General features: G+C 51.6%; 1 protein-coding gene across 2 annotated transcripts in view; it reads right to left on the bottom strand.

Moving 5' to 3' along the window:
- The window catches only part of LGR5 (leucine rich repeat containing G protein-coupled receptor 5), a 126,561-nt gene that overhangs the window by 4,450 nt on the left and 103,844 nt on the right, over positions 1-18,267 (bottom strand). The window contains exons 8-16 of one of the 2 annotated variants that reach the window (XM_072741943.1): positions 17,703-17,774; positions 14,301-14,372; positions 14,074-14,142; positions 12,719-12,790; positions 8,851-8,916; positions 7,695-7,766; positions 3,694-3,765; positions 2,525-2,650; positions 1,293-1,438 (exon numbers count right to left, since the gene is read on the bottom strand). In XM_072741943.1, the coding sequence (XP_072598044.1) occupies positions 1,293-1,438; positions 2,525-2,650; positions 3,694-3,765; positions 7,695-7,766; positions 8,851-8,916; positions 12,719-12,790; positions 14,074-14,142; positions 14,301-14,372; positions 17,703-17,774 (767 nt within the window). The remainder of the gene's footprint in view (positions 1-1,292; positions 1,439-2,524; positions 2,651-3,693; positions 3,766-7,694; positions 7,767-8,850; positions 8,917-12,718; positions 12,791-14,073; positions 14,143-14,300; positions 14,373-17,702; positions 17,775-18,267) is intronic. The other variant, XM_072741942.1, reaches the window with a different exon arrangement.

The raw sequence follows: 18,267 nt of genomic DNA, 5'->3' as shown, positions 1-18,267 counted from the left end.
TGCTCGGTTTAGCGCCTATTTCTGCAATGGGAGCTTTGTGATCCAACACACGGCATCACTGCCCTTAAAAATGAACTCCTTGAAGAACATTGTCTTTCTTGTTATCGTGTATCCTGGCACACGCGAGGCATGCTTACTTTTTTTTTTCCCCCTGAGTGACTATAGTAAAAATTAGCATGGAGCGAAAACTCAGGGAAAAACCCAAGCGAGATGCCTGCTGTGGCCTCAAACAAAAAAGCCACGGGCTACAATATCAGCTCCTTAAACTGATGCGTGTACATGAAGCAATGGTGGGGCGCCTGGGTGGCTCGGTGGGATGAGCGTCTGCTTTCGACTCCGTTCATGATCCCGGGGTCCTGGGATTGAGCCCCGCATGGGGCTCCCCGCTCAGTGGGGAGCCTGCTTCTCCCCCTCCCTCTGCCTGCCGTTCCCCCTGCCTGTGCTCTCTGTCTCTCTCTCTCTCTGTGTCAAATAAATAAATAAAATCTTTAAAAGAAAAATAAATGAAGTAACATGCAGACAGACACAATCACACTTGCTTGGGAATCAACAGATCATTAGGGCCCAATGGAGGAGAAGCCCGTCTGTGCAACTGTGCAAACTTGCAAGGCTGGCAAGGAGAGGCGAGTGGGAGCTGCGTGGCGTCTCCCCGTTCCCACACGTGTGGTTTCAGGGGCATTGCTGTCTGTTTAAGTAAGCTCTTACTTCAAGGGGAGCCAAGTGCCTTACAGACATTATCTCATTTCACCTTCCTGACAGATACCTCTGCGGGGGGTAGGAGGGGAGAACGTTTCAGAATTAGTTGGATAAGAAGTGGGGTGCTTAGGCCCTTGTGCTCCCATGCGGAGGCGTCTAAGTGCCTGTACGGTCCGCTTCTCTCAGGCCATAAGAATAAAAATGGATTTTATCTTCTGGAGAAGGACGCTCAGAAACATGGCTAAAAAAATAAAGCCAATGAGGAGGAGGCCCTTTTAAAGGTTTGTGAAAAAAATAAAATAAAAGTTTGTGAAAATACTGGTGATAATTAAGAATTATCCCCGAGGATAGTACATGCTAAGGGGGATCGAATTATTAATAAAAGTATGAAGGAGTCACCTACAGAAAAGATGAAATTTTAGAGTGAATCTTAAGGGGTATTTCTCTTTCTCTGGGGGTCTCTAAATACTGGGATTGCGTCCCGACTTGCTGGGGCTGCTTACATAGAGACTTGTCCCGAGTTCAGATGACCCGTTTGATGATTTTTCAAGACCCTTCTGGATAGGATTTCATCACTGTGACGTAGCAGGTCTTACCTTGAACTTGAAACATCCCGGCATCCTTCTTATGAAGGTCATCCGTACTGCTGTTTTCATCCTTAGTCCACTGATTGGAGATTTTATAGACATTCTCACACACCCCAAATACACAACACTGGTAAGCATAAGGCATTTCTATGACCCTTCAAATGAACGAAACCAAGCAAAAAACACAGGCTTAAAGACACAGGTTGTCAAATACCATCTTCATCTTCTTTCATTCATTAATTCTGCCTTTGGGTCTTAGCTTTAATTAATAATCTAAAATAATGACTGTGTACAAAGATGTTCATTACTGCGCTATTTATAATAACAACGGAGTCATTAAAAGTTATTGCCATGAAATGTTGATAGTTGCTGAGCTTGGGCGATGCACAGATTCTATTATTGTCTCTACTTCGGTGCTTGGGAATTTTCATAATAAGGAAGTCGAAAAAGAACTGCTAGGAAAATTGTAGCACCATTAAAAAGTGCTTATAGTGTGACATAAGGTAAAGCAGTGAGAACATGATGTAAGTCCGTATACGTACTGCGGTTCTAACCGTTAAAAATACATCGCAAACAACGAAGGAAATACAATAAAAAGTTGTTTTGGGGGCATTTTTAGATTTTTTTACTCTCTTCTCCCTTCCTAAATCTCTTTTGGGGTTATGGTTCTAAAAGTATGTAAAATGTAATGTGGCTTAAAAAAATATGTATGTATATGTACCTCCCCCCCACATACCTACTACATACATATGTGTATATATATGGTCTTTCAAGGGATTTTTTTTTAAACAGTAATACGCATAACAGGTTTTAAAGAGCATTACTTCCTCAAAGAAATAGCCATTTCAGACATTTTATTAGAACGTATAACAAGCTAGGTAAATCTTAAAAAGTAAGCAGGACTGCGATCATGTTAGAATGTTACTTAATTACGTGTCCTAGTTTCTACCCCATGGATCGGTGGTTTTCCAACTCTTCCGGTGAAGGCTAGGATGCGGGGGGTGGGGGGGTGGGGTGGGGGGGTGGGGGGGGCATCTTTGAGGAAGAAAGGAACTGCAGTCAGGATGACGCTCTCCCCCTGCAGGGCTCGTCCTAACCGTGCCGCAGGGGTGGGGGACTTGAGGGCATGAAATGCAATTCAAAGGAGTCCCATGACCTCATAAATTTCAAAAACCACTCTAACACGTCTATTATTTCGCATGACCACAAATGTATCTTATTAGTTTTAATGACAAACTCACTTGAGTTCTGGAAAGTTTTCAGATGATATCAAGCTCTGTAAGGCATGATTTCCTGTTAATTTTAAGTGAGTTAAACCATGTAACCCCGTTACAGGAAAGGACGACAGGCGGTTGGACGACAGGTCCCTGCAAAACATCAACAACAATTGGCTTTTGGTCTGTGTTAGCAGAAAGCGTGATGTTAAAAAAAAAAAAGAAAAAGAAAAAAGCAACCTAAAGATTATTAAACTGCTCCATAAGGACACCTAAGCAGGGACCATACCCTGGCGGTAGAAATAACCATTTTGGGCTTAGCTCCTGATAACTTTTTGGTTTACGATCAGAGTTGCAGGGCCGGGGGGATGTCTCGGGGGCACCTGCATTGTCATTTCTGCGTTCAGCTGCATTTTGCCTGGTGGGGACATCAGACATCAGAAGGAGCTACAGGTCATCCGAGAAGTGCGGTGGAGCGGATTCAGCTCCGGGTGGGGGAGGCGCTGCGGGTTTAGTCCCTTGGGTCCCCGCGCCCCGGCTGACCAGCTCCTTCCCTCTCGGTCCAGTCGACAAGGGACAGGCTGGAGGGAGTCCCGCACAGAGGAGAATCGGGACAGGAAACCTCTTCGTCGGGATGGCAAATAGGAAATGAAAACCCTTTGGGGGGCACCCGGGGGCTCAGAGGTTGAGCATCTGCCTTGGGCCCAGAATGTGACCCTGGGGTCCTGGGATCGAGTCCTGCATCGGGCTCCCAACGGGGACCCTGCTTCTCCCTCTGCCTGTGTCTCTGCCTCTCTCTGTCTCATGAATAAATAAATAAAATATAAAAAGAAAAGAAAAGAAAACCCTTTGGAACTGAAATGACATCTATTCCGCCCCACCTGACCGCTCAGAGAAAATGGAAAATTTCACCTCAATAACCAGAACCAGTTGCCACGCAGATAGTCAATTAGGCGGGTCAGGGCCTATGTGGCCTTGGTCGGGGGGGGGGGGGCCTTGGAGGAGGGAGGGCCTCCTAGGGGGAGGGTCAGCAGGGGTGGGGGCTCCCCCCGGTCCCATCCAGCTCCAGGGTGCAGAGCACTAAGGGCCGGGCAGTGTGTGCATCGTGGCCTCTTTAGCAAAACCAATGTTTCCGATGAATTTAGGTGGCCCCCAATTACGTAAAATATGCCATCAATGAGCCATGAAACACTCACAGCTTTCTTAGAGATGGCAACGTGGAAAATGCATTGGGATGAATGATGGCAATTTTGTTCCAGGCTAAATTCCTATTAAAAAAAAAAAAAAAAGAAAGGCAAGTGAGAGGATTATATATATACATATAAAAGATTGTGTAAAGTTTTACCACATATATTCATTCTTCTGCCAAAACTTAGCTTCCATATTCAGGACAAAACACTTAGCCCATCACATCAGCCTCGAGATACAGATGTCTATAGTACAAAGTGATTAAGGCTGGAGCTTTGCATCAATCTTGTTTTAAATTAATCAAGGGTATATTATTCAAGAGGATATTTCTAAAAATTAGATTTTACTCTGTCTGCTAAAAAGTTGACTTAAACATGCTCGTTAGATTTTATGAGGGCAATTCTGAGATGAGTGGGGCAGAGGAGGAGTTAGGGACCTCAGCTTTGGAGGGTCTTCCTCTGACTACCAAGTAAACTTGGAGAACGTCCTGGAAACGTAATGAAACTCAGCCACACGCTGTGCATATTGTCAGGTACGTCGGGGCCGCAGGAGAAACACTGAGAAGTATTAAAAAAAAAAAAATCCCAGTAACAGAGATGCACGTTTAAATTCTTAACTGCAAAATAAATCAAAAAGGGGCTAATACGTTGGGAAGTCAAATTCTTTGATAACCAGGAAAAACCTACAATTCACACTCACACACACACACACACACATGCACTGAAATGGAGATGATTCAGCAGGAAACAGAACTTACACATTTCAAAGAAAGGAAAAATGAACTTAAATTTTGTATTTTTAAAATGCCGAACTGGGGATGCCCGGGGGGGGGGGGGGGGGGTCAGTGGTGGAGCATCTGCCTTGGGCCCAGGGCGTGACCCCGGGGTCCTGGGATTGAGTCCTGCGTTGGACTCCTCCCAAGGAGCCTGCTTCTCCCTCTGCCTGCGTCTCTGCCTCTCTGTCTCTGTGTCTCTCATGAATAAATAAGTAAAATCTTTAAAAAATAAAGTGAAATGCCTAACTAATGGGGATAACCAAGGTGCAGGCCTGTGGAACCTGAAAGCGGCCACCATCCACTTCCTGGTAGCTCATATGAGGCCCGCCCTCCTGCGTTTCCCTAGGGAGATGCTCTTCGCAGAACATTCATAGTCGCATGTGAAAGGCTCCCTAAGCTGGATGAAACTTTTTATTTTGGTCCATCATGGGTCTGGGAACCGAAAATGATTTTGGCCACGAAGGGGGGGTGGAGGCAGCGGGAAGCTCCAGCGGGGGCTGGGCAGTGGGAGGAGGAGAGCGCCTTCCAGCAGCTCACAAAAGCTCGAGGGCGAGGGCGAGGGGAGCAAGTCATCCCCGCCCCGCTCTCCAGCGTGGCCCCCTCCTCGGCCCTGGCCGTGACCTTGACCCTGGCCGCGACCTTGACCCCTGCCCCCCCCCCCCCCCCCCCCCCGCGGCTGCCGGTTGGAAGCTGGCCCCTCACTGACACACCCTGGGTGGCCAGGTGCTTATTCTGGCGGCAGGTACCGAGGTCACGACTGCCCACTGACCGCCGGGAGGTTAGGAGCCCAGGGTGTTTCCGCGCGGCTCTAACCCTCAGCTCAGGGCTGAGGCCCAGGCTGTTAGTGCCTCTTTCAAAGCTGCGGAATGAGGTCAGGGGCTGGCCTCTAAGCCCAGCTGACACAGGGTCTTGGCTGTGGCTCAGAACCTGCTGGAAGCTCTTCAGTAGATGGTGAGAGAGCCGGGGTGCTCGGGGTTTGGGTGCTGGCCACCCAGGGCCGTGCTGTGCGGGCCACACAGGACAGGCCTCAGGGCCAGGGACCCTGTGCTTCTGGCCCGGGGACGGCCACCATGGGGCAGAGGCCTGGCGACGCCTGGGTGCATCGGGGGCTGCAGGACCAGGCTGCGGTCGCAGTTTGAAGGCGGGGCGGGAAGGGTCACCTGCACCTGGAAGGAGACCCCGAGGCTGGGGGCGCGGTGACCATGCTGGTGCCCGAGCCACAGTGCGTGCGGAGGATGGGATGAAGAGTGGGGCGGCGTGGGGCACAGGCCGCTCAGGAGGGCGGGGACCCGGGGCAGAAGCCTGGCCCACCTGGGGACAGGTGGGTGACCCGTGAGCTCTAAGGAGCCGTGGGAATTCAGAGGGACTCAGACTCTGGCCTTCAGGGCCTCCTGCTGTCGGTAGGGGGCTGCCTTTCATTTCATGTGACTGTGAGAAAATCTACGTATGCATTTCCGGTGGGGACACTGGAGTTCTGTGACAGCAGCGACTTGCCGGGGCCGCAGGGACCGTTACCAACTCTATCTGTCGTTTAAAATGGGACCGACTTTGGGAAGCAGCCAAAACTCCAACTGGGTGACCATGGCAGGTAATGGAAATAGGTTAGGGATTTTTGTTTTACGTCTGTTAAAAAAAGTGCAAGCACTTCACAAGCTCACACTCGTGACAAGTAGGGAAAGGGCAACACGTTTAAATTCAGAACAAGATAGTTTTCATGGTAAGTTTTTAGGAGAAGATAATTCTTAAGGATAAATTTAAAATGTTTTGAGGACGAGTATTATTTTACAAAGGTGTAGGGACGCCTGGGGGGCTCAGCGGTGGAGCGTCTGCCTCCAGACCAGGGAGTGACCCTGGGGTCCTGAGATCGAGTCCCACGTTGGGCTCCCGGCATGGAGCCTGCTTCTCCCTCTGCCTGTATCTCATGCCTCTCTCTCTCTATTCTCTCATGAATAAATAAATAAAATAGAAAAAAAGAGAGACTATTTTTCAAGGGTATAGTCTCTTAAGTATTAAGAAGAACTTCGGGCGGGGGCGGGGGGCGCCTGGGCGGCTCAGTGGGTTGAGCATCGGACTCTTGATTTCAACTCAGGTCATGATCTAAGGGTGGTGAGATGGAGCCCTGCCTGGGGCTCTGTTCCGGGGGGGGGAGTCTGTTTGAGATCCTCTCCCCTCTCTCTCTGCCACCCCTCCCCCTGACTCTCCCTCACTCTCTAAAATAAATAAATAAATCCTTAAAAAAAATTCATTACTTGAGAGAGAGAGAGAGCATGAGCAGGGGGTGGGGGCAGAGGGAGAAGCGGATGCCCCGCTGAGCAGGGAGCCCAACGTGGGGCTCACCCCAGGACCCCGGGATCATGACCTGAGCTGAGGGCAGATGCTTCACTGACTGAGGGACCCAGGTGCCCCAATAAATAACCCTTAAAAAACACAAAGAAATACTTTAGAGAAAAAAGCATTTTTAAGAAAATATACCGGAATTTAAAGATTAGATATTGTCATTATCCATCAGAATCACATTGAAATTCAGTATTGAGATGAAAAAGATTTAACTGTCCCAGAAAACAATCTGTTACCAAGGTGTTTTTTTTTTGTTTGTTTGTTTTTTTAGATGTATGGTTAATAGATGGTGTTTTCCCTCATGGAGTGGAATTACTCTATTTACAATTCTTAGTCATCTGGTCAACAAGAGTGTTTGCCAGGGCAGTGGTACTCAACCCTTGGGGTACTTGCTCAAAGTAGAGTACTTTGAGTGGTACTCAAGCCTTGGGGTACTTGCTCAAAGTAGAGTACTTTGAGCAAGTACCCCACTTGCAGATGGTTAGGAACCACCTGAGATTCTGACTGAGGAGGCGGGTGGGGACGCCTTCCTTCCCGCAGCCCCCCGATGATTCGTAAGCCCTTTGCAACACCTACTGGCAACCGTTCACCCAGGAGACACGAGCAAGTGGGAAGAACTGGGTGGTCATCCCATCCCTGTGTGGGATGACAACGCCTAGCAATTCTGGGCTGCTGGCAGACACATGTTTCGTAGGCAATTCAATGACTTGGCCTCCTTCTTCTTTAGCCAAATTCCAAGCCTGCAAATTTACTGCTTTTGCATATATTCCTGGACATGATCACGAGCAAGATATTTGCCTTTATGTAGCATAACTCGGCACAAAGGCCCAAGGACGCCAGCGTAGGGGGAGGATGCTGGGGAAGGGGCTGGGGAAGGTGCCGGGAGGCGGTACTCACAGCGCCCGGAGGCTAAGCAACTGCTGGAAAGTGTCAGCTTTAATTTCATAGATTTCGTTATGTCGCAGGTCTCTGAAATGACAGAGGTCCAAGATTGATCCAGAGTCAGTGGCTTCAAGGATTAGTCCTCGGAGAAGGGCTACAGAGGGATTAGGTGCCCTCACCCAAAGAGCAGGTGACTGTCAAGCGACCGATTTAACAACCTTGCTTAGCCTAAAGAATGGCATCGGCATCCCAACCTTTACATGTAAGCGCTGCCTCTTTCGAGGCAGGAGTTCCTCGGGTGGATGTGGGCCTCCGCCCCAAACGCGGGCATCGCTCAGCCACGTGGTGCCTGGCTCTGCCTCTGGGCCTCAAGGGCACCCAACCCTTACCTTTCAGGGACAGTTCTGCCCTTCTTTCTCTCTCTTAGGTGCCCGAAGGCATTCAGAGAAAAATGAAATGGGAAAAGATAGATGGTTAATAGTGTTCTGATCAAAACTGAAGTATGCCTTGAAAGCAGCAGAGCCGACGTTTTACAAAGGCAATTTTAAGGAAGGAGTTTCAAAATGTTTCATGTGGAAGTGGCACCTCCTCTAGAGGTGGCTGCTGTGAAACAAACACCCCAACATACCCCAATCCCTCCCATTTTTACAAATAATACTGCTCATTGGATATGTAAGCTTAAAAAAATTCAAGGCTCCGGCAGCCCGGGTGGCTCAGTGGTTTAGCGCAGCCTTCGGCCCAGGGCGTGATCCTGGGGACCCGGGATCAAGTCCTGCGTTGGGCTTCCAGCATGGAGCCTGCTTCTCCCTCCACCTGTGTCTCTGCCTCTCTCTCTCTCTCTCTGTGTCTCTCATGAATAAATAAATAGCATCTTAAAAAAAATTCAAGGCTCGAATGACACCAAAGTTCCATCATAAGCCAAGTTTGGGGAAGGGGGAGGGCAGAAGCATAATAAATGCTTTACTTACAGTAAAATGCCTTGTAAAATAATATTATCTATGTTTCCCGAACTAAATAGACATCCTACCCAGTCACACCTTGTGCGCGTGAGAAGGGAAAGCGCCAAATGTCTCCCCGGGGACTCGCGGGGCAAGCAAACCAGTGACCCCTGGAAATGTGAGTCTTGGCTCTCGTTTTTTGTCAGGCGACTTAGAGACTCGTATAGACGTACATTTTCTGAAGCTTCCGGCAGACTGAAAAACTGGGTAAATCTTCCAGCAGGTTGTAAGACAGATCTCTGGAAAACAGAAGGTACGAAAGGGGAAGTCTGTTACATATTAATCCTAAGGAAACATGCTCTGCTCTCCTTTCCCGTCCACAGGGACGCATCTCCCAAAGGCCAGCCCGACCGTCTCCCCGGCCCTGACGTGGAGCCTGTAGGCCCGGGCATTATTGGATTAAGCGTAGAGCCAAACATTTACTGAAATGTAGCTGTTGTGCTTCTTTAATTGATTTAAATAAGTTGCTTAACGGATTTATTTATATTTTGTTAGTGATGATCTACAATGTTCTAGCTATTATCTTACCGAAATGACTACAAATTAAATTAAATGATTTGTGCCTCCCTGAGCGCTGCTATTGCTCTACAGCTAAGAGAATCACTGTTGGTTCTTTTCTAATCAACTTAAAAAAAAAAAAAAAAAGCCAAAAACCAAAAACCAAACACACAAAAAAACAACCCAACAACAATTTGAAACGTAGCACTAACTTTGAAATCAATCACCGCAAGGGGGAAAACAACCTAAGAAAGTCTTCAGCCAAAACTCAACAAATTATAGAATAACAAAAACATATGGACGTATTTAGGGTATAATATAACTAATCTAAAACAAGCCGTGGTAATTTGCAGAAAGCTTAAAAGAAAGAAAGCTGGTAGATAAAGTAACATAGATACTTTAAAAAAAAAATTCCTGTCTCATGTTCAAAAAGTTATCAGCTAATCAACTAACACACTTTCATGCCTGATTCTAATTCTTAAAACCAGATCAGCACTACGGAACTGAAAAATCCACACTGTGCTCGAGGAGGGTTTTTCATGATCTTGTTCTCCTAGTCGATCACTCCCTTCTACAGTTACTGCATGAATGGAATCCACACAGAAATACAGTTCACCTACTACACATAAAAATGCAGATGAAGCTGTTTGCAAACACAAATTCATAGTTTATTTTTATTTTTATTTATTTATTTTTTTTTATTTATTTTTTTTTTTTTATGATAGTCACAGAGAGAGAGAGAGGCAGAGACATAGGCAGAGGGAGAAGCAGGCTCCATGCACCGGGAGCCCGACGTGGGATTCCATCCCGGGTCTACAGGATCGCGCCCTGGGCCAAAGGCAGGCACCAAACCGCTGCGCCACCCAGGGATCCCCAAATTCATAGTTTATCCAAGAGGCTCGAGACCAAACTAAACCAAACCAAACCAAACAAAAAACAGGAAAAAAAAAAAAAACCCAAAACCAGGCCCCACGCCTATGCACAGATGCACCTGGTCAACAAAATGCTGTATATTTTTTAAAAAGCAGTGGTTGTGAGAAAGTGCACATATGTTTCATGAAAGCCGATCATGATTTGGTTCACTCATCTGCAGATGGCCCGGGGGTCGTAAACCCGCTCGCGCGGCTCTTCCTCCACGATGCACAAAACCTTCTTCTACATAGACACCTTGTCCCCTTCTACCCACCTTCCACCTAATGATTTTCCTGGCTAACACCGACTGAGCACTTGTCATCTATAGACACCATGTTCACGGTGTCACCTAAGTCATTTCTTTCTTTCTTTCTTTCTTTTTTTTTTTTAAGATTTTATTTTTTATCATGAGAGACAGAGAGAGAGAGAGAGAGGCAGAGACACAGGCCGAGGGAGAAGCAGGTACATGTGGGGAGCCGGATGTGGGACTCGATCCCAGGACTCCAGGATCAGGCCTTGGGCTGAAGGCTGTGCTAAACTGCTGAGCCACCTGGGCTGCCCCCTAAGTTATTTCATTTGCTCCCCGTGGTCCCCTCATGAGGGAAACGCCAATCACCACTGCACAATGTCCAATAATTTGCTAAGGTCACCAGCTGCTTAGTGGGGAGAGCCAGGCCCAGCCCAGGCCCTCCCATGGGGGCAAAGCAGCCTGGGGGTGAGGGTAACAGGTGCTCAGCGAGGACCGCAGCCCGGGGTGGGGGGCTCGCACACTGATGCTTCCAGAACATCAAGTGGACTGTAGTGGAGGCTGTGACCCTGGCTTGTACTGTTGGCCTCCCCTGGTTCTTCATCTGGGCCAGTGCAGGTGGCTGCACAGTAGGGCCCCTTCAGTTCACCCCTTGGAGGAGAAGCCCGCTCCGCCCGCTTTGAACAAGTCCCAGTGACAGGCCCAAGCACATTGGGAGCGACAAGCTCCTGTGGGTGATGGGTTTGCTCTCTCAGGCCTTTCAGCTGGAGGAGGCGGGCTGGGGAAGGACCAGGGGCCTGGGACCCCGGGGGGCCTCGGTGGTGGAGCACCTGCCTCTGCCCAGGGTGTGACCCTGGGGTCCTGGGTTCCAGTCCTGCATCGGGCTCCCTGCAGGGACCCTGCTCCTCCCCCTGCCTGGGTCTCTGCCTGTCTCTCTGTGTGTCATGAATTAATAAATAAATAAATAAATAAATAAATAAATAAATTATTTTATTTCTTTTTTATATAAAGAAAGAACAAAAGGGAAAGAAAGAAAGAAAGGAGGGAAGAAAGAAAAAGGAAGGAGGAAGAACGGCCTAAGGGAAGGGAGAGGGGTCAGAGGAGCTGGGGCCTCCTGAGCTCGTGTTCTGGGTGTGAGCCCTGGTGGGTGTAGCCCGCTCGACCCTCAAGCCTTGCCCCGACGGAAGGGCCGCGTCTTTGCGGCACAGGTGGGGAAACGGAGCCCCGCGGGGACGAGTGACTGGCCCACGACACCCCGGGGTGCCTGCGGAGCTGGACTGCGCCCCCCGCCCCCCGCCCCCCGCCAGCCGGCCTCGCCTCTCGCGGGGCCTGCCCCGGCCGCAGCGGAGACACCTGCGGTGTAGACCGGGTCCTCGGCCCCGCGGCGAGCTCGGACCCTGCTGCCCTCCTGCAGCCCCGAATTCCCGATCTCCTCGTCGGTATCACACCTCGCGGGCGGCTTGGGATGAAGATGGCGCTTGCCCCAACCCCCCACCCCCATCCCCCCATCCTCACCGCCCCCCCCCCCGCCGAGGCTGTGGCGGGTGCGAGACCACGGGGGGGGGGGGGGGGGGCGGAGGGCGGGGGGCCCGCGGCCCAAGGTCCGCCCTCCCACCCCACGTTGAGCGGCCGTGGCTGCGCCACTAGGGGCCTGCGCTGGAAGCACAGGCTGGGAGTGCCCGGGTGCCCGGGAGGGCCGACAGGAGGCTCAGGGTCCTCGCGCGGTAACGGGGGGGGGGGGGGGGGGGGGGGGGGGGGGCGTGACCCTGGAAGGTCAGGACAAGGCCCTTCAAACCCCCAGGGCCTACTGTTCAGAGAGGGGAGGGTGGGGGGCTCCGCGTGCCCGGAAGGCCCCTGGGAGCCGTTTGAGCCCCGGGGGCGTCAGGCCGAGGCACCGCACCCGCACCCGCACCCGCACCCGCACCCATCCTGCACCCGCACCTGCTCTGCCCCCCGCCCCGCCCCGCCGCGCACCCACACCCGCCCCGCACCTGCCCTGCACCCGCACCCACCCTGCAGCCGCCCCACACCTTCCCCCGCCCCGCCCCGCCCCGCCCCGCCGCGCACCCACACCCGCCCCGCAGCTGCCCTGCACCCGCACCCACCCTGCAGCCGCCCCACACCTTCCCCCGCCCCGCAGCGGAGGAGCTGCTCGCCGCCTGCCCTGCCGACCGCGTGTTCTGCGTGGGCGCCACGGGCTCCGGCCCTTCTGGCTCCGGTGCCCCGACAGCCCCGCGGGGGAGCGACGCCGTCTAGGCTGGCAGGAGCCGGGGCCAGTGGAAACCCGCGGGGGACGGGTGGGCCTCGGGAACGAGGGGCCCCGCGACCCCCCGCGACCCCCCCCCCCCCCCCCCCCCGCAGAGAGAGCACTTTGTCCTACGCACAGCACTCGCAGGGCGGGCAGCTGGTCCCAGGCCGCTCCAGGCAGGGACGAGATCTGGGCGCCGGTTAACGTCCTGTGGAGACAAGCAGGCGTCGCTCGTTCACTGAGGCTCACACGCCCGGGTCCTCCCGCCTGGGTCCTCCAACTCGGGTCCTCCCGCCGGGTACTCCCACCCAGATCCTCCCACCTGGGCCCTTCCACGCAGGTCCTCTCACCCAGGTCCTCCCACCCAGATCCTCCCACCTGGGCCCTTCCACGCAGGTCCTCTCACCCAGGTCCTACCACGCAGATCCTCCCACGCAGGTCCTCCCATCCCACGTCCTCCCGCCCGGGTCCTCCCGCCCAGATCCTCCCACCCTGGTCCTCCCATCCCATGTCCTCCCACCTGGGTCCTCCCACCCGGGTCCTCCAGCCCGAATCCTCCCGCCTTGGTCCTCCCACCCAGATCCTCCCACCCAGGTCCTCCCACCCCCACCTGCGTCCTCCCACCAAGGTCCTCCCACCCTGGTCCTCCCATCCCATGTCCTCCCACCTGGGTCCTCCCACCCGGGTCCTCCAGCCAGAATCCTCCTGCCTTGGTCCTCCCACCCAGATCCTCCCACCCAGGTCCTCCCACCCCCACCTGCGTCCTCCCACCAAGGTCCTCCCACCCTGGTCCTCCCATCCCATGTCCTCCCACCTGGGTCCTCCCACTCGGGTCCTCCAGCCCGAATCCTCCCGCCTTGGTCCTCCCACCCAGATCCTCCCACCCAGGTCCTCCCACCCCCACCTGGGTCCTCCCACTCAGGTCCTCCCACCCAGGTCCTCCCACCCAGATCCTCCCACCCAGATCCTCCCACCCCCACCTGGGTCCTCCCACTTGGATCCTCCTACCCGGGTCCTCCCACCCAGGCCCTCCCACCCAGGTCCCCCACCCCCACCCAGGTCCTCCCACCCGGGCCCTCCCAGCCAGATCCTCCCACCCAGGTCCTCCCACCCAGATCCTCCCACCCCCACCTGGATCCTCCCACTTGGATCCTCCTACCTGGGTCCTCCCACCGAGGCCCTCCCACCCAGGTCCCCCACCCCCACCCAGGTCCTCCCATCCGGGCTCTCCCAGCCAGATCCTCCCACCTAGGTCCTCCCACCCTGGCCCTCCCACCCTGGTCCTCCCACCCCCACCTGGGTCCTCCGGCCTAGGTCCTCCCACCCAGGTCCTCCCACCCTGGTCCTCCCACTCCCACCTGGGTCCTCCCACCCAGGTCCTCCCATCCGGGCCCTCCCAGCCAGATCCTCCCACCCAGGCCCTCCCACTCAGGCCTGTTGGGCTTCTGGGGAGCCGCCTGCACAGAGCCCAGAGCCGGGCCAGGTACCTACAGGCTCTCCAGGCTCGCCGTTCCCGTCAGGTCTGGAAACTCGGTTATTTGCGAGGCACCGTTCAGAGTCCTAGGAGGAGGGGGGCAGGAGCACCATCGGAAGGAGGGTCCAGGAAGGGGTAACTTTAGTGCCATCTGCAAAGCGCTTTCACCAAGTGAGATGGTCACTCGGTGTGTACACCCCCCCCCCCCCCCCCGGGGCAGGTGGCCTGTAAAAGAAGCACTTACAGCGTTCTTAGCTCTGGTAAATGTTGAAAAGCGGACCTTCCGACAAGCTGGATGGGGTTGTCATAGAAATGTCTGGAAAAACGCAAACACCGAAGTCTTAGTACAAAAGTTGAACGACAAATGGAAACCTGCTCAAAATTCCAACAAACACAGGGGATCCGTGTGCCCTTGCCAATGCCGCTCGTGTGGCATTCCCAATTCCTCGGTACCAGCAAACCTCGAGGGCGTTCTAACTCTGAGGACACTTTGGGTGAGAAATGTGTAAGAATGAGAATTTCTGACAGCAGGGCGGAGAGAAGGGACAGGTGGCGGCTGGGGGTGTCCCCGAACCCTTCTCTGCCTCCAGTGTCTGTGGAAGAGCCACCAGGAGGCCGGAAGGTGACTCAAGGTGCTGGCAATTGCATCGTTACAGAAAGAAAGTTGAAGTTCTCTCTCCACGTGAAGGTTAGACCCTCGGGCCGAATCTTCCCCTAACAGACGTGAAGGACTCCTCGGATGATCTGAGAGGAAATCGGATATTCTGCTTTTTCGGTTATTAGGTTTTTAAAAGATCACCTACTGCTTTAAAAGGTGAGGCATTCTTAGGACTTAAATATTTTGAGTTACAGATGTCTGCAGTGTAGAGGTATCTGGACCATCTGGTCGGTGAAGCCCTGCAGATAGTTCGTAGCGGAGACGTCCCAGCTCAGGGACGTTCAACACACATCGCTCAGCGTCAGCTGTGCTGGGTGTGAGGCGGGACTGCGCGAGTCTACAGGCGGAGTCATGAAGGGAGCGGGTGCCAAGTGCCTACCGTGTGCCTGACATTATCCCAGGTTCTGGGAGCTCGAAGAGGATGGATAAAGTGTCGCTGCCCCAAGGAAGCTCGGAATCCGTGGGGATGGAACACAGTGACACATCCCGGTTGATAAAGCACTTCGACATACAAAGCTCAATCGACCCACTCAACGACTTTATGGGATCCATAGCACAGACACTTAAATACTATTTATCTCATTTCTGGAGGGGGAAACTGAGGCTCAGATCCTTTGGCAAGGTCAGCATCTCCCAGAGCTTCACTTTTCTAATTTGTTAAATGGGATAATAAATCTGAGTTGCAGGGTTTGTGCACAAATTGCTCTACATTAGTTTGCTAATGCTCCTGTAACATCCGGCATAGTCCCTGGGTTAGAGTTGTCACCCAACAAACCTAAGTCCCCTTCTGTGCCCCTGTCCCCTGCCCTCCTCCCTTGAGTAGGATAATCCATAAGAGAAAGAGCTAGAGCTAGAATGTCAGTTTTATAACTAAAAGTGGAGTTCTCCTCAATGGATGACACTGTCCCTTATCCATATCATATGCTGGGATGCATGTCATCGGGTTGGCCTGCGTATACATATGGACGTACACCGGGCACATATGAATCCACACGCTTGTGTACCTAAGTTTCGCAAACACAACTAAGGACTACAGCATTCTTGGGAAGGAGATTTCCTGAGAGATCAAGAAAAAACCTCATATAATGTCATTTGAAACGGGCCCTGGAAGACAGAATTTCAATTAGCATAGTGAGAGGATGGAATCAGAGGGGCAAAGGACGTAAGAGTTGGGTTCTACAAGCACCGTCGACGTGGGCTGTGGCATCCGGGGTTGAGGAGAGCTGTGGAGAGCTAGCTGGTCAGGAGACGGGATTCTAGACCATCCTGAATCTCCATATGTTTTGCAGCAAGACGGATGCTGTGTTTCAGGGCAACAGCTCTGTTCCCGGTGGAGATGGGGGGCGGTTTGGAGGGGGGATGGACGAGGTGGCGGGGATGAGCCTCAGGTTGACAAGAATGTTGAGGTAAAGGCTAGCTGAGGCGGAGGACGGGACCACAGCCTGGGGACATGGGGACTAGGTGGCCAGTGGGACCACAGAGACTGGGAATTGGGGATCTGTGAGAGGATGCGGAAGCCAGGAGAGGGGAGTTTCAGGGAGAAAACAGTGAACACCATAAAATACTGGGTGGAAGCACTAATAAATTTTGGGGATTGTTAGTCCTTTCTTGAGTGGTATTAGCATATCAAAAGAGTGATTAAAAAAGCACCCAAACAAACCCAGTCTTGTGGCTGGGAGGAAAAAAGAAGCAAAAGCAATGCAATTTGCCAACTTTTAATATGTAAATACTCTCTAATGAGGCCTAATGTTTATTGGCAATAAACCTTAAAACCCTTAGTTTGCCAACATGCTGTCAGGCTATCTCAGAAACGATGAATGGTATTTTTTTTTTTTTTCAGTTGTCAGGGCTAATTGGGATTCCAGCTCATTTGTGACGGATACTACACGGTTCCAGAAAGCCTCTTAATCAAGTTGGCACGGGATGAATATCTGCCAAGAAATGCCCCTAGAGTTCTGTCCAACAGCTGTCCGTACCCTCCTCCTGCCTATTGGGGGCCCCTCCTGCAAGACCAGGCCAGTCCTCTGCCCCAGACCCACCAGCTCTTCTAATTACGACCCATCCTCACACCTGTGTTCACCTTCCCTTACGTCTACACGTGGCCCATCTTCTGTCCATGCTGACGGTGGAACACATAGCTCATTAATTACAAGCCATAGCTCTAGGTCTATTTTATGCTTTTAGGGCGTATGAATTCTGATATATGACTTTTTAGAAAATATGCACCTTTCTAGAATTACAGCCTAGCTTATGATTGTATAAATGTGACTCGGTGCTTGGGTTTGATAACAAATAGATGCAGAGACCTAGCATGAAACAGTCTTCCCCACAACACCCACAGTCAATGGAATCTATTGCCATAAAGGACTCCTATTTGTATATAATAATTTATTAGGATGGAGGCTGGCGTCAGCATCCAACTCTTGGTTTCAACAATAGGTCTGATCTCAAGGTCTTAGGATCAAGCCTTGCATCTGGCTCTGTACCCAGCGCAGAGTCTGCTTGAGTGCCTCTCTCCCTCTTCCTTTGCCCACCCTCCCACCCCCCGCCAGCTCCCTCTTTCTCCCACAGAAATAAATAAATCTGTAAAAAAAATAATTTCCATTTCTAGTATACTTGGATTCACGTTCTGAATGACTAGCTGACCTTGACAATGATTCTCTAAAAATCAGTTTTATTCCTTAGAAAATAGAGATATGTAAAAGTAAGTATTAAGATTACTGCGAAGGGAGACAAGGCATCTGGGGGAATGAAGCACAATGCCATGCACGCTTGTAGGTTCTAGGAAAAAAAAGAACCTTTTATGTTATTTCGGCATTCAGCTAAAACCCGGCAAAACATCTCTGCGTACGCTTCTCTGTAAAGAATCTTATTTTGATAAACACAAAACTCGAGACCATACAGGACACCCATTTTATTATATTTAAAAGTGCAATATGTATTACATTTCAGGATGGAAAAAAAGCAAAAAGAACCCCGGCCACTTACATTGTAATAAGAGAAGGATTGCCTACAAATGCTTTCTCCGGTATCGACTTGATATTGTTGCTGTGAAATCCTCTAGAAAGAGAGGGAAACATTTGTTTTAAGACAATGCCATGGAGGGTGACATCATGTAACAGTACCCCCTTCCGGTGGCAATGATCACCATCTTCGATAGCCAGAGGATAAGGCTCATTTCTTCTACGCGTTTCGAAGTGCATGTGCTCTCTAGGAGGAAAAATCGCAAGCTGTCATCTTGAAAGAGGAATAAAGAACCTGAAAATAACAGTGGTGCCTTATGGAAGCTTACACCCTAATGTCATAAAAGGAAGACCCATCTGTTTCCATCCAGGAGGGCATCGCCGTATAACCACTTGGGAAAGGGGGAGCCATCGCTGCAGAGAGGATTGTGATCACTCCTCTGACCCCATATGAAGAGACCAGGAGACAAAGTTGGCCTAAGCTGCTGTCAAGTAGAGATTTAAGTAATCGCCTTATGAGGACAAGGTGTCCTGAGCTGAGGGAAGGCGTTCAGTGCGTCGGTCTGAGCACACTGACCCTCCTGTGGGTC

Source organism: Vulpes vulpes, chromosome 16 (assembly GCF_048418805.1).
Source record: "Vulpes vulpes isolate BD-2025 chromosome 16, VulVul3, whole genome shotgun sequence".
NCBI classification, from domain to species: domain Eukaryota; kingdom Metazoa; phylum Chordata; class Mammalia; order Carnivora; family Canidae; genus Vulpes; species Vulpes vulpes.
This window is presented reverse-complemented; position numbering and strand designations above follow the sequence as displayed.